General features: G+C 36.7%; 2 protein-coding genes across 8 annotated transcripts in view; one reads left to right on the top strand and one right to left on the bottom strand.

Annotated features, from left to right (window-relative positions):
• LOC145267860 (uncharacterized) overlaps positions 1-16171 on the top strand; it is a 2055798-nt gene that overhangs the window by 2032248 nt on the left and 7379 nt on the right. The gene's annotated exons all lie outside the window — the stretch shown is intronic.
• The window catches only part of LOC145268318 (uncharacterized), a 176068-nt gene continuing 162386 nt past the window's right edge, over positions 2490-16171 (bottom strand). Inside the window, exon 2 of the mRNA XM_080123826.1 lies at positions 2490-3588. Within this exon, the coding sequence (XP_079979952.1) occupies positions 2820-3356 (537 nt within the window). The 5' untranslated portion in view covers positions 3357-3588 and the 3' untranslated portion in view covers positions 2490-2819. The remainder of the gene's footprint in view (positions 3589-16171) is intronic.

Here is a 16171-nt window from a genome sequence, read left to right as displayed (position 1 = left end):
TGTCAATTTTTTTATGTCGGTAATCAAGCGTGATCTTTGTGTAAAACCTCGAGAATCTATGTGTTCTTGTTATATAATATATTGGTATTTTCTAGTGCCCTTTTACAGAAATGTACACGCTGGAGATATTTCAGGAAATCCGCCGGAGACTACAAGCTGATGTTGGACAAATACGTATTCACCATCATTAGGGAAAATACGATACTGCGTGTGTCAGTCGTTCCTAGCGACGAGTAGTAGTATTTGTGGCATAGTTAAAAGCACGCAGATACTTTAATACTCTAAAGAATATCTCGATAGATTTGAATAAAATAAAGACGCAGGAATTTGAATAAAATAAAGACGCAGGAATTTGAATAAAATAAAGACGCAGGAATTTGAATAAAATAAAGACGCAGGAATTTGAATAAAATAAAGACGCAGGAATTTGAATAAAAATAAAGACGAAGGAATTTGAATAAAAATAAAGACGCAGAAATTTGAATAAAAATAAAGACGCAGGAATTTGAATAAAAATAAAGACGCAGGAATTTGAATAAAAATAAAGACGCAGGAATTTGAATAAAAATAAAGACGCAGGAATTTGAATAAAAATAAAGACGCAGGAATTTGAATAAAAATAAAGACGCAGGAATTTGAATAAAAATAAAGACGCAGGAATTTGAATAAAAATAAAGACGCAGGAATGTTGCTAAATATTACATTGGTATCTTATAGATTCATTAGCGTAAATAGTTATTAAAAAAAGTAACATTACTAATGATACTAATATGTCGAGAAAAATTTACACGCGAATTTCATAATAATTCACTAACATTCCGTATCAAAAAACACATTGATAGGTTATAAAGCCTTGTGATATCGCTGTCACATCTCATTGAAGTATAAAGTTTGATACAACGGACAACTCGTGCAAAATCTTGTAATCTGCTGTTCGACGATCAAGCAGAATCAGAAATAAAAAAAAATCCGGAATTTTAGTGTATCGGAATTGGTATCAGGTTCGAAAAACTGTGTGGAAAAGCGATTTTTTAAATTTTTATTTGGATTTTGCTAAAATGTGATGTTCTTTTGTTATTACTACGGATAATATAATAAGCAAAGTATTGATATTTTTTTACTAGTAGAGAAATCCCTATCTATGATCACCATCCGCAAAGGAATTTTTGAGTTTACGACAACATAAGAATATATTACATAAGCGAAATTTTACATATCTAAATATTTACATAATATCAAAATCGGTAATTGTATCGAATTCGGAAACAAAGTTGGAATCAGTCAAGCATTGTTAAAATATTTAGAACTGGTAAAACTGCATTGAAATTATTTGTTTATATGCTATAAACAAGACCGTATATTACTAAACACTAAGTGAGGTGATTAATACATATTCTAAAATGTGAAGGATTATTATCTACACAATACGCCACCACTCATAGAATTGCCTCATTTATCAATTTGTTACTGTCCTATTTAAAATCTGATTTGTTTTCTCAACGGGAACACTGACAGTCTTATGAAGACTAAAATAATGTAACCGATAAACGTATTTTCACCATCAAATTGTATAGAATCTAGTTAATATACGCAAACACCAATTTGAAACGATATAATTTATAACACTGGTCAACAAAAAGAAACTTTTTAAAAAGGTGTCTGACATTTTTTAACTGATTTACTTTATATTTGTCATTCTAAATCTAGAAATAGCATCCATTTTGCTCTCGGAGGTCAATTTTTTTTGTAAATTTGAATTTAAGATTATGCGACTTATATTTTTGAAAACAATGTTTTCAAGATTTACTAATGATGTTTCAATGGCAAAATGTCAGATTTTTATGATAACATTGCTGTATTCTAACAAAGAATCATGTACACTTCATGTACAGTACATGTAACTAAAAATGAAAACTTAATGTTTGCATTATTACGGTCTAAATTTTCGTTTTTTTTATTGTCGCGAATGTTTTGTTGCTTGCAAATCTCTTTTTAAATTCCAACAGTAGTCCGCACTCATCACCATGTCCCACATTCCCTGGTAGCGTGATTCGATTTCTCTCAAGTCCTGGTGAAAGCGCTCTCCATGTTCATCGCTTAAAGAGAACATATTTTTGGGAAAGCGGTCCATGTGAGAGTACAGGTAGTGCATTTTTATACTCATATTGCAGCCAAGGTTCCTAAAGGCCAATAACAAGTTTGTTACTAGATCTTTATAGTTCTCTGCTTTTGTGTTGCCTAGGAAATTTATCACGACCTGAACAAAGCAATTCCACGCTTGTTGCTCAACAGGATTCATGATCTCCTCATACGCGGGAGAGTTTTTGATCAGCTGCCTAATTTGAGGACCATCAAAAATACCAGCTTTTAATTTTTCAGTTGACAAATTGGGAAAGGTTTTAAAGAGAAACTGAAAAACCCGTCCATCTTTATCCAGGGATTTTGTTAATCACTTCATCAAACCGAGCTTTATGTGCAGTGGAGGAAATAAAATACGTCCCCTGTCAACAAGAGGCTTGTTTATCAGATGTTTTGCTCTACAAATTGCAAGCTCTTCACGTAGAGGCCATTCTTTTTTCACGTAATATGAGTACGATCCCTACTATCCCAGACGCATAAAAAGCATGGGTATTTGGTAAATCCAGACTTGACCAAGCAAGAAGTTAACCATTTTTAAGTCAACGCAAAACAGCCATTTATGTTGGTCATGAGAAATTTTTTCTAGGGCGTACTTAATTGTTTCATGCTGTTCTTTTAATGTTGTCGAATGTGCCAATGGCACAGATGCAAATTGATTTCCATCGTGTAACAGCACACATTTACAAAGACCTTTTGCTGCTGTCGATAAAAAGTCGCCAGTCCTCTGATATGAATTCAGGTACGCCGAGATGTTTCAGTAGCTCTACTATGTCATTGAAATAGAGTAATTCTTTTTCTTGAGCAAAATAGCTTAAAAATTCGTGGTGTCTGCTACGGAAGAAACTTACCTTAACTTTACCATTTAGCATGTTCTTGCCCTTTAAACGAGATGCAAGAAGTTCGGCAGAGTCTTTTGGCAAATTTAAATCACGAACAAGATCGTTTAGTTCGTTTTGGGAAAACAATTTTTGCTGCTCATCATTGTCATCGGGAAAGGATGCATCATGATGATCATCGGTAGTGGTAATGCTTTGAGTTTCATCCTGGCTACTGCTGCTTTCTTCAAGACTTGTATCTTCAAATACAGGTACGGGAATTTCTTTATAATTAGGAGTAGGGCGCATAGCTGACGGCAAATTGGGATACTCCAGTGTTGTGCGATTTTTTTCTGTTAATCCCCATGACATTGATAGCACAAAAGTAGCAATCGGTTGCATGATTTGAAGGTTCTCGCCAAATCATGGGGATGCGAAAGTTCATGGACTTTCGTGTGCCTTTGCTCCATTGACGGAGATGCTCTGTGCATTTTTTGCAAACCTTGTCTTGATCGCCGAGCTTCATGCCAAAATATGCATAGTATTGCGATTCGGTGCAAGTGTGTATTCACCACAAACATAGCAAAAAGCATCTGGCTTATTTACACACATTCTTCGAGTCGCCATTGTATACCTGAAAAAAAAAAAATTAAATGTGTGTACGTTGTCTCCATGAAATGTAAAGTCTGTATCAAAAAAATTCGGCACAATCATATCTATGTCCTGAGAACAGTTTTAATCGCACAGTAATGAAATAATTTGAACTTGAAACAGACAGAACCAATACGTAAGATTTACCTTCTCGTCTGCTTTCATATGTTGGTGTGTTTTAATAACAAGTTTTACCATTGAATTCCCGTATGGGCCAAATAAAGTCTTATCTTATCTTTAAATATCGCATAATAATCGCAAAACTTAGACTCCCTAATTAAAATTTAATCAAAAATTGTTTATTCAAATGTTTTCTTCTTTGTATTCCTAGTGCTAGTGCTAAAAAAATTAAATTTGTTAAGGTAATAGCACTTTAACAGGTAAATGGTTAATACTTCTGTTGTACCTTTCTCGGGTATTTAAAAGTAAAAAAAATAGAAAATTAACGATAGCTTAAAATGTCAACCTGATCAAGCAAAAACTGTAATTTTTGGATTCAGCACATCAAAATTGTACAAAATCAGCTTACAAAACTGAGACACCAAATTTGCTGTTGACCAGTGTAATATATTAGGTTGAAATAAAAGTCATTGCTAATTTTTTTTTATTTGGATTTCAAATGATGTATTCTCAAATTAGTTTTTGTCACATTGCCTTAAGGGTTTGTCGCTCTATTTAACCGTTTTAATGACAACTCTTTTAAAACAAGTACGTTTTATTTTAAGAACGTTGAATAAAAGAATGAACAAAAAAACTAATTCGCACAATATTCTAATTCTAATTCTAATTAAAGTAAGGCTGAGAAGCTGCTAAAGCAGCTAGGGATATCAACAAAGCGATTGGTCCGTTACTGAACGGGGAGCACCATGTTGTTTTAAGAAATTTTGCGGAAGCGATGGGAGTCCTGTAGATTATGAGCCTTATTTTTCTTGTGTATTGTCAAATTAATGTTTCCCTGAATTTAATCTCAATTGGCATACAATATACAAGTATTAGTTTTACATATACTAAAAGATTGTTCATATTACTTTTTGTAACCTGTAACGATAATGGGATCTAAAAGACTTTAAGACAAGGCTAGAATAATATATTTTCCCTAAGATTAGATTACTTCCGATACAGCAGCAATGTTCTTTCTATGTACGAGATAGGACTCGTACTCACATAGCATGAAACTGTTCCTTTCGGTTTCAATTCAATTAATACGCAATATATAATAACCAGTAGTTCCAAATAGACAAAGTTCTTTTAAAAATTCTTTGACATTTTAATTTTTTAGAAATCTTAAATAACTTTTCCACATAAAACAAAGATGGCTGCCCACAGAATAGAGGCGACATTTTTTTCTTGGTGCTTGTTAAAAAAAAATTCCACATTACATACTTATGCAATTTTAATTTTTCGGACTGTTTTTTTTACTGACGAGTACGCGGAAGACAATATAAAATACTAGCGGGGGTACCCGACGTTGCTCGGTTTTTGGAGGTGTGTGTAGGGGGGTAATGTAAAGAATAAGCGAAATAATAATTGTTTAAATAAAAAAAACGATGTTAAACTTCTTTTTATAAAATCGGCAAAACCAAAGAAAAAAAACAGCGAACCAACGTAAAACGTCTTTACAAAAGAAATCGAAAAAAAAAACAGAAAACAAATCACGAAAAAAATGATGAACGTGTTCGGAAAAAAAAAAACACAGCGAAAAGCGAAAAAATCGCATAAATAATCCTTCGATTCGGTTAACTCCATGGTGCGTTTAGCCCAGCAGAATAACAATTTCATTCCAATTTTTTTGATCTACTACAAAGCGAAATAAATGGCATAAATAACCCTTCGATTTGGTTAAATACATGGTGTTTTTAGCCCAGCAGAATAAAAATTCCATTCCATTTTTTAAGCAACTGCGAAGTAAAGAAACCCCAAACCAGTGTTCCTTCGTAATTGTCTCCTGTTGACAATCCCGCAACGGGCGAGGGAGGAATTTATTAGAGAGAAAATATTTTACCACTTTCATTGATCTTCACCGATTTTGGCAGTAAACTCTCGACAGATAGAATATAAGAATCTACGATTATCGAGGAAGTGGATAGGTGCCTGTAACCACCTCAGATATTGTGTTCACCTTTGTGCGTATTACATTTGCATGAAATGTCTGGACTTTTAATCCTATTAAGGAAAAAGCAGAGGGGAGAAATGAGTTCATTTTGTATATATATATATATATGGTGACTGCCACTTCTTTACAGAAGACGGCCAACCCTCACGATACGATGGCGTGTGAGTGAGTCCGCATATGATTCCACATAGCCCCACCCGGCCTGCACAGTTTGCCGCATATTCTGCAGGATAACCTTGTTGGTGACCGCCCCCTCCCTCCCGTGCTCCCAGTTCATGTCCCGTGTGTGTAGTTCCATGACACTTGAGGCCTGCCTTTGACAGGCACACCCTGCCGCATATCCCGCACGAGTACGCGGGGTCGAGATCAAAGTCCTCTGTATCCTCTCGCTTTCGTAAGGATCGCTTTATAGTGGCGTGCTCAACTCTCAAAACCTCAAAATTCTCACATCCCGCGTAGACGTAGCGCCTCCAACTTTCCCGGTCTTCAGCCATCTCTTCCCACCTTGTTATTTCTATGCCAAGTGCCCGCAGGTTTCCCTTAACTACATCTTTGTACCTTTTCCGAGGTTTGTGATTGGGTCGTTTGCCACATTCAAGCTCCCCATAGAACAATTGCTTAGGTATCCTATAATCCTCCATTCTCACTACGTGACCCGCCCATCGAGTCTGGTTTCTAAAGACTCGAGCCTCTATGCTGAATGTGATCGCCTTCTTGAGCACCTCTTCATCGGACAAGAGAGCTTGTTTGGTGACATTAAATATCCTGCGTAGGCATGTCTGGTGGAATTTTTCCAGAGCCTTTATATGACAGCGATATGTCGTCCATGTTTCCGAGGCATATAGGAGGACAGGTAGTACACAAGTCTCGTATACCTTTATCTTTGTTTTGAAGGTCAGGGCTCTATCTGCCCACACTCGTTTTTCGAGATTACCAAAGGCCTTACTTGCCTTATTGATCCTTCCTAAGATTTCCTTATCGAGGGTTCAGTCGCTCGATATAGTACTGCCAAGATATACAAAGTCATCAACGGTGCCCAGTTTCGTTCCATTTACACAGATGACCGGTTCCTCGTAGCGGCTGTTTGGAGCTGGGGTGAACATTATCTTGGTTTTCTCCAGGCTAATTGTGAGGCCAAAGGCAGTGCACGCCCTGGAGAAGCGGTCCATGATGCCCTGCATATCTTCTGCCGTGTGTGCGACGAAGTCTACATCGTCAGCATACAGCAGCTCTCTGACAATTGAGTGAAATGTTTTCGATCTGGCCCTGAAACGAGTAAGGTTGAATAACTTGCCCGTTGTCCGAAATCGAAAGAACACTCCCGTTTCACAGTTTCTAAATGCGAGCGCGAGTGTTGTTGCGAAATAGATTGAGAACAAGGTTGGAGCAAGAATATCTCCCTGTTTAACCCCGTTGTCAATGGCAATGCCCTCTGAAACTGTGCCGTTTAGCTGGAGTCGCGCTTTCATGTTTTCATGCAGTTGTCTGATCATATTTACGAAACCAGGTGGACATCCATGTTTCCCCAATATTATCCACAGGGCAGTTCGGTTTACAGTGTCGAAGGCTTTTTAGAGCCAAGCTGAAACTCCACATTAGGAGGAGATTCCGGTCACAAGGTGCGCAGCCACCCAAAAGACTAGTCACAGGTAAGCTAAAGTCCAAGGCCGTGCAGAAAGAACTACAAGTCGCTCTCGGAAGTGCGGACTACGATGGTTCATGGAAGAAATTTAAGTCGACCGTACACAGTGTCAGCTGTGAAGTACTAGGTGTCGTGAAACAAAAGAATCAAGATTGGTTCGACGAAAATGATGCCATAATCAATGAACTTATAGAGCAAAAAAATAATGCACTCCAGAAAATGCTCGGAGCGCCCAAAAGGGACCGGCCGAGACTAAAGCAGGAGTTCAAGGAAGCGAAAGCATCGCTACAACGCAACATACGAAGCATGAAGAATAAATGGTGGAAGAACATATCCAACCAGGTGCAACTGGCGTTTGATAGCAAAGATGCAAAAACTATGTACCACCTTATCAGACAGGTATTTGGGCCTCAATCCTCAGTGATGGTTCCCCTCAGATCAAAGGATGGGGCGTCGCTAAATAGGAGCCCGGACAAAATCATGCAGCGCTGGACAGAACACTTCAGAGATCTGTTCGACAACCCCTCAACTATTGATGAGGAAAACATCAGGAATCTGCCACAGCAGGAAATCAGACAAAAGATGCTGGCTCACCCGAATCAACATGATATCAGCAAAGCTATTAGCGAGATAAATACGGGGAAGTCGCCGGGGCTGGACGGCATTCCTGTCGAGATTCTCCGGTATGGGGGAAATCAAATTACAGCTGAAGTACACCGATTGATATCCAAGGTCTGGTCTGGGTCTCCTGTACCCCAAGATTGGATCGACGCAATACTAATCCCACTGTATAAGGGAAAAGGACAAAAAGTTCTATGTGGGAACTACAGGTGTATAAGTCTGTTGGAGGTAGTCGGTAAGGTATTTGCCAGACTCCTACTAAACAGACTAAATGAATATATTTGCCCCTCAGTACTGCCCGAAGTCCAAAGTGGGTTCAGACACGGGCGTGGCACAATGGACATGATCTTCTCAGTCCGTCAGATACAGGAAAAATGCAAAGAACAAATGCTAGCTCTATACCAGGTATTTGTAGATCTGAAAAAAAGCCTTCGACACTGTAAACCGAACTATATATATATATATATATATATATATATATATATATATATATATAGGGAAGGGAGGAAGAGATAGGGGGGAGGGAAGGGATTAGCATACATATAATCATCGCTCCACTAAACGTAACATATCAACACAATGTACCGGGAAAATATCCATAAGCCAGATACACACTTAAATGTAGAAAAATATTTTATATATTTCATTTGTAGCTCGTTGACAACAGGAAATGGTATAGCCCCTTGACTTAACGTGTATAATCTATGCAAAATTAATGGCTTAATATGGTTAAATTGCGGCTTAATTTGCATTAACTGATAATCTTCTTCCAACCCCTTAGCGTCCATCGAACCATAAATACTTTAACATTATTATGAAAAGGTCTATTAACCATTTTTCTGCCATATGGACACAATACATTCCAAGAAAATATGGGGACGGATGATCAGACTTGTTAAAAGGCGTGTGTATGCGTGTGTTTGCGTAGACACGTTAAGATATCGTTTTGAATCACTATTTCAATTTAGTCACAAGGCAAGTTGCCATCCGTAAGTGTTTACTGATAATACTAGTTATTTTACTCTGAATTCTCACCGAAGACAATTTCTTTAAATCACTCTCATCGTTATTTAGTAAAAATTGCAGATCAGACGTTTATAATTGTTTTCTCTGGAATTAGTGCACTAATAATTTTCAGTTCTATCCGCAATCTTCTAGTTGTTGTTTTCTCCTTTTAGTTTTAGAGTTTCCTTTTCGATAAGTCTGAAGTATCAACTTAGTCTTGTCCAACCGAATATAAAATGTTTACGTTTATCATTTTTTTTAATTCTACTACTATTTATATAATTATTTATTCAGTAAATGTTCTTTCATACATCGAAATGTAATGCTAAGAAGTAAGTAAAAAATTATATCTACTGTATGAACATTTTACAATTACATCTTGATGTTGCAGTCGCACCGCTGATTCTTAGAACAGACCGAAAACAGGAGTACCTTCTATTACTATATGTAATACAAGAACTGCCGTTAGGATGAATACAGCTGTAATTTCTACAAGGGTTCATAATAGGTGGTTGTGATAGTTCTGTTATTTTATTGCTTCTTACTGTCATTATTAGAGATTTATTCTCAGCAGCTGAAAAGACCTTTATACGTAGTTTAAATATGTCATTTACCCAACTTAGATGTAGATAAGCGTCATATTACGTATTCAAACAGAAATACCACATTATATTATTTCAAATATTTAAGTTAGATGTTATGCAATTCTGTCATTAAAATAAGCAGATGTTAAAATAATGCCGTACTTTTATTTTTGTATTTCTATTTATATTTGCTCTCTTTCTCCATATGTTGATATTTATTCACGGGATGCCTCCGTTTTAATGTCCGCATCTGTAGTCGCGTATCTCGTCAGTCCGAAGCGAGTCATTTAGTCTGCTTAGAATCCCTCAGTATCACTGATGAAAACACCTTCCCTTTAATTTAGTCTACTTCAGCAGGTTTGGGCAGAGAGCTTAATAAATATTCATGAGACAAATCAGGAAATACTGGAACCATTCCGTTTCAATCCATCTGTTTGAACCCTTTTATGTTTCGCTGCTTGGAATATGTGTGCGCTGACGTCGAATTGCTATAGTGGATATTCATAATCAGATATTATTCCGAACTAAAATAATAACTCCTTAGTTTGGCTAGCCAACAATTTTTTTAACGTGGAATTGCGCACTTCCAAGTGCTATCTCCAGTAATAGCACGAAATTGGATACTTTACATACCAATAGATTTTTCCTGGAATCTAATATGACCAAAATATAAGTTGTATCAGTTAAAAGAAGAAATGAAATGTATTACATCTTCAGGTGTTCTTCTCCATCGTACAATATATCAGTACTCTGTGGCTGACTGAGATAGCTTCCGTACATTTATATCACATCTACCTCTGCGTTCCATGTTCAAAAGGATGTGTTCTCTATAGTGTCAGACTTGACGGAATTGTTACTTTTAGGTATAGACCGTTCTATACCCTCGAAAAAATTCCAAAAACCCAACAGCCATCCGTAGTTCCTTCCAAAATGTGCTGCTGCCATTGCGCACAGAAATCACTTTTTTCATTGCTTTCAACGTAATAGATGTATTGAGAATAAAACTACGTTCATGACTGCCATCCCCCACTGTAAAAAAGTTATAAAGAACGCAAAAGAGTTATATGCTTAGTCCGTTAAGTCTAAAGTAGCTGAGCAGCGGTTAGGTTCCAACCAGTTTCGCCAAATAGCAAACAGAATCCTGAACAGAAATGTGTGCACTATTCCAACTATCATCACTGGACCTGAGGTAATCTCGTCAGCATCAGACAAAGCCAAACTCTTTGCCAAGAACTTTGCAGCTATTTCTACCCTTTACGATAAAGGAAGCCAATCTTCAATATTTCCTCATGTATCAGAAAGCACGCTATGTGATATATAAATATCTGTACGTGATGGTGCCAAGTTAATTAAACACCTTGATTCCATTAAAGCAACCGGCCCTGATGGTATTCCAATTATAGTACTCAAAATACTTAAACCAGAACTAGCGGCTATCCTTACAAAACTGTTTAAACGTTGTCTTACGAAGAATTGCTTCCCATCGTCCTGGAAAATCCCATCAGTATTCCCTGTATTAAAGAATTCAGGTGATCGCTCATCTCCCTCTCAGTACAGGGCAATAAGTCTCCTGTGCGTCATGAGTAAGTTGCTGGAATCTGTGTTAAATACAGAAGTAACCAAACATCTCAGCAAAAATAACCTTTTTAGTGGCACACGATATGGTTTGCGTTCTGGTAGATATACAGCAGATGTGCTTACAGTTTTATCTCATAGATTAGCGGATGTCTCGACGGAGGCTTCGTTTCTAGCGCAATTTCTCTTGACATATCAAAGGCCTTTCATAGAATATGGCGTAAAGTTTTACTTTACAAGATCTCCAGCTACGGTATAGCTGGAAATGTCTTAATTATTAAATTATTTCTCTCTGATAGGTTCATAAGAGTAGTGGTTGATGAGCAGAAATCAGAAGCGGTCATTATTAATGCTGGAGTCCCCTAAGTGTCCATGCTGTGCCCAACTCTCTTCCTGCTCTACATTAATGATCTTCCACATCACATCCTAACATCATTCGTAGACATTAATGCTGATGACACTATTATCTATGGTAGCACATATAAGACCATAAACGGCCAAGTTCTCTGATTCGTTCTCCTCTGATCTTGAGCATGTGGTAAAATGAGAAATGGAGTGGCTGGTTACTAATCATGCATCTAAATTCAACCTTTTATCTTTACATCATCAACACTCGGATCACCATCTGGCATCAATTGAAATGAATGGCTCGTCTTAGTGAGGCCTCATGTTTTGACAAGCTTATGGGCTTGACTTTTACTCCTGATCTTAAGTGGAACACATACAGTAAATCCGTTGCTAAAGACACTGGAAAAATAGAGGTGTTCTTTTCTCGATCCAGTAGATATCTCACTGTTGATACAATTCTCTATCTATATAAGAGCCAGGTACGTCCAAGGATGGAGTACTGTTGCCACATCTGGACAGAAGTTGTTAGAAAGTACTTATCTGGCCTTGATATTGTTCAAAATAGATTTCGTAGCCTCGTAGGGGATGTCCTTTTCTCTTCCCTGCAACCTCTTTCTCACAGAAGATATGTTGCGAGTGTTTCTCTGATTTATCGTTATTTTCATGGCAAGTGCTCGGCTGAGCTTCAATCTATGGCCTCCCTCGCCAAGCTTTCACAAGAAACACCCGTCTAGCAGAAATCACTATCAATAATTTCCCCCACTCTTTATCTGTACCTAAACCTAAACGTAGATTTCATGAGCAAAGCTTCTTTATTAGAACTGCACGCCTATAGAGTTGTCTTGTGTTCCTGCTTTCCAGCTGATTACAATATGTGTGTCTTCAAGTCTAACGTAAACAAGTTTTCTATACAAAATTTCCATTACTAACGATTACTATATTGCCCAATTTCTACTGTATACACTTTAACCCTTATCCTCGAGTGGGCTCAAGGCCTTGATAAATGGTGATGCCTATGTAAAAAAGGTTATATATAATATAGTTACCTGATCAATTAGAGAAAGAAAAATGATGGCCCTTACTCCTTTACTAACCCAGTGCTTGGACGGTAAACAAGAAATTTGCTGGAATATAGATTATCTATGTATGCTACATAGAGATCAAAGATTATCCCCAATAAAGAGATTCCTTTTTTTTTTCAGAACTTCTAGCGTAAAACATAGATAATGATAAGTGATATGGGAAGGATTATAATTGCTGCCCAAGGTTAGGGCTTGATGAATAACGCGGTTGAAAATATAGTTATATTAGGAAGCATAACGAGTGTTGATTTTATATCACAGCATTCAAAAGTCTGGGACGCTTGACATCCAAATGTAAGGAACTGGTAGGAACGGCTATTATCCGATGCTACAAAATAGGACAATTTGTAAAAAGAGTTCACTATCAAATAGAGCACCGTGACCTGGAACACACCAAATAACAGTTGGAACTAAACCATACACATTCAAAAACTTGACAGAATGGTATTGAACACGAACGAGAAGAAACAATCTGATGAGTTATCGTCCTTAATAAAGCTGGGTTAAACAGAACCAATTGGGAAAATGTAACGAAATACCAAGTGTTCGTGTATGATATGAAAATGAACCAGAATCTTAAAAATGTGTTTTTCATTTCCGTAATGAAAGGATCAACTTGATTCATGAAAAAGAGTTACGTACCTGGTAAATATACCCGGTAAACCAAGTGCAGATGGGTTTCAAATAATTGCTATTAAAGTAGGATTTAGAATCAAAAAAATATATTTCGGCTGAAGTATATAAGACATCTGGTGAGTGATAAGACAATTGAATATAATAGAGAACATAATTGACTTATGACTTCCGTGATTACCTACAACAAATATTTATCTTGAAAGAAAAATGTATTTATCGACTCACGGGCTTATTGATGTGTAAACACATTGAATTGTAGTCAAAATTTGATAATTTGTAAAATTACATTTATTTCTTGAATAAATTAAATTAAAAAAAAACATGTTCTTGATCAATGTTACATACTTCAAAAAGGAATTGAGTTCGCATGTTTTCGATTGAAGTTAGTAAGTTAGCCTTTAACAGTAGATGACTGCATGTATATTAATGTGCCAGTTGTGTAAGAGAAAAATAGAGTATATCGACAGTCTACAGATGCAGTAGGTTACGCTGGGTTTACCATTTGCCGAAAGTCGTATTTTCCGTAGGCGAGATTCCCGCAAGTGTCTGATGACAGATTCAGATGAAGTACTTAATTAACTTGTTTTAGAAGAACGTTTTAAATGTTAGTGTTTTTAATAGTAAACCAGAAATATTTCATGACTAGTATTTAAAAGTTTTTACATGAAAAAGAAATACTGATCAAGGTAGTGTATCAAATCAAGAGATACTACTTCAGGTTACTCTAAATTCAAATAATTAAAATATTTAATTTGACATAAATGTATCCTAGATAGTAACAGAATTGCTTTTGGTTAGAATATCCTATTTCGTGACAAAAAGGAAAAGTACTTTTACACATTTTAAGCATTATTAAGAATGTTCGATAAGGCAATTGTAGAATCTGTTTAAAGTTAAGTGCTATGGAAAGAAAAAAAATATCCATTTATATGCAAGCAGCATTATATAGATTTATGTGAACCATGAAACAGTAGATAGAGAAAAACGAATATACTTTTTATTCATAGGAATATTCTAGAGTTAAAGCTAGAAAACATAGGCATACAAGATAACTTTAATATACAGTAGCGTCCAAAAGTTAAGGCTAGTAAAACCTCAGCAAGTTTAACCATATATTTGAAACAAATACACACGAACAACAAAAAATTACTTCACAATTATATAGATAACATGTATATCTTCAATGGGTCATAATTTCGTTAGCCTACACTAAGTATTTTTTGAATAACTACCATTTTAAATAAAATTGTTCAAAATTTGTGTGTCCAAAAGTTAAGGGCTAACAAGATTGCGGCTTTTGTCCTTGCTGTGAATGGCTGAAATTACCAACTAACTAGTATTTGGTAAACAAACCCTTGCTATTTATGACTTATTGACACCTCTTGGCACAGGAATCCACCAACTTCTTGCAAAACGCTGGCGTTATCGCACTCCATTCAGCATGTAAGCACTGCTAGAGTTCTTCTTGATTTTTTGGGAACTGAAATTGAGCACGTTCACCAACTATTTTCCAGATATTCTCAATAGGATTAAGATCTGGACTCTGAGGGGGCCAACGCATCGTTTCAACTTCTTACTCGTCTAAAAATGTTTTTTACTTTCTTAGCAGTGTGACAAGGAGCGTTATCCTGCATGAAAATTGCAGGTTGATAGAGCGACGACCGAAGACTAGGAACTGCATGCTGCCGTAGAATCCGCTTATAAACTTCTGCATTTATTCCACCTTGAAGACGAATCAGTAGTCCACAGCCTGCAGCTGACATAACGCCCCAAACCATTACACTTCCTCCTCCAAATTTCACAGTTTTTTTTCACGCACTTAACCTCCAATCTCTCACCAGTTCTTCGCCGGACATACGTGTTGCCATCAGATCCGATAACGTTAAACTTCGATTCATCACTAAAGTGCACACGGGACCAGATTTATGTTGTCTACACAACGTGTTCTTGGGCAAAAGCGAGGTGGAGTTTCTGATTCTTTTTGGAGATAATAGGCTTCCTTGCTGGCACACGAGATTGCAATCAAGAAGCGTGCAACCGGCGTGTAACAGTTTGCCGAGACGCTTGAACAATAGACCTTTGCTTTATTTCTCGAGATATTTTAGCAGCAGTGTTAAATCTGTCTTTAAGTGACATTTTGACAATAAGACGATCCTGTTGAGCAGTTGTGATTCGAGGTCTACCAGATTTTGGGGCAGCTGCCACTGATCCTGACTGCTTGAAATGTGCCACAATACGCTTTACCACACTAGGAGACCTTCCTACGGTGTCAACAATCTCAGAAGTTTTCTTGCCATTACTATAAAGATGAATAATTAGCTGTTTTTCTTCGACAGAAACGGGACGACGTTGTTTTGCTGCCATGTTGTACTAGTGCGATACAAACACTCATTTCTTTTACTCAATTACAATAATTTGAATGTTCTTTAGTAAAAATTTGAAGTAGGATTATTCATAGTACCTGTCTGACACCTATACAGTACCTTACTGTTATAATAATTAAAGATTATACCGCCTAGCCCTTAACTTTTGGACCACGAGAATTTGGACAAACTTTTGTGTTATTGGTCATAACTTTAAAAATATCCAACGGATGCTTATTAAATTTAGGCGAGACATGAGTGATGAGTATATCTATACGTATATATGCATATTAAGTATTTTAAATGAACGGTTTTTCTTAAAAAGTACTTAAACTTGTCTTGAAACTACTAGCCCTTAACTTTTGGACGCTACTGTATATTAATACACAAAATAGCAAATAAGATTGTTTGTTATTTACAAACACGTTGAGCATAGCAAATAGTCGCGCGTTGACCCGGCAAAAGCCCATTATCATCGCTTGTTTTCACCTGAGACGTGTTATTCTTGTTTTGGTATTGGAAGTAACCAAGCTTTAATCTGATTGCCTTCCGTTTTTTTTTGTTTATACTACTTTATGAATCTGTTTATTGTTATTA

This window comes from Euprymna scolopes, chromosome 1, assembly GCF_053919585.1.
Source record: "Euprymna scolopes isolate OS-2025 chromosome 1, ASM5391958v1, whole genome shotgun sequence".
Lineage (NCBI taxonomy): Eukaryota > Metazoa > Mollusca > Cephalopoda > Sepiida > Sepiolidae > Euprymna > Euprymna scolopes.
This window is presented reverse-complemented; position numbering and strand designations above follow the sequence as displayed.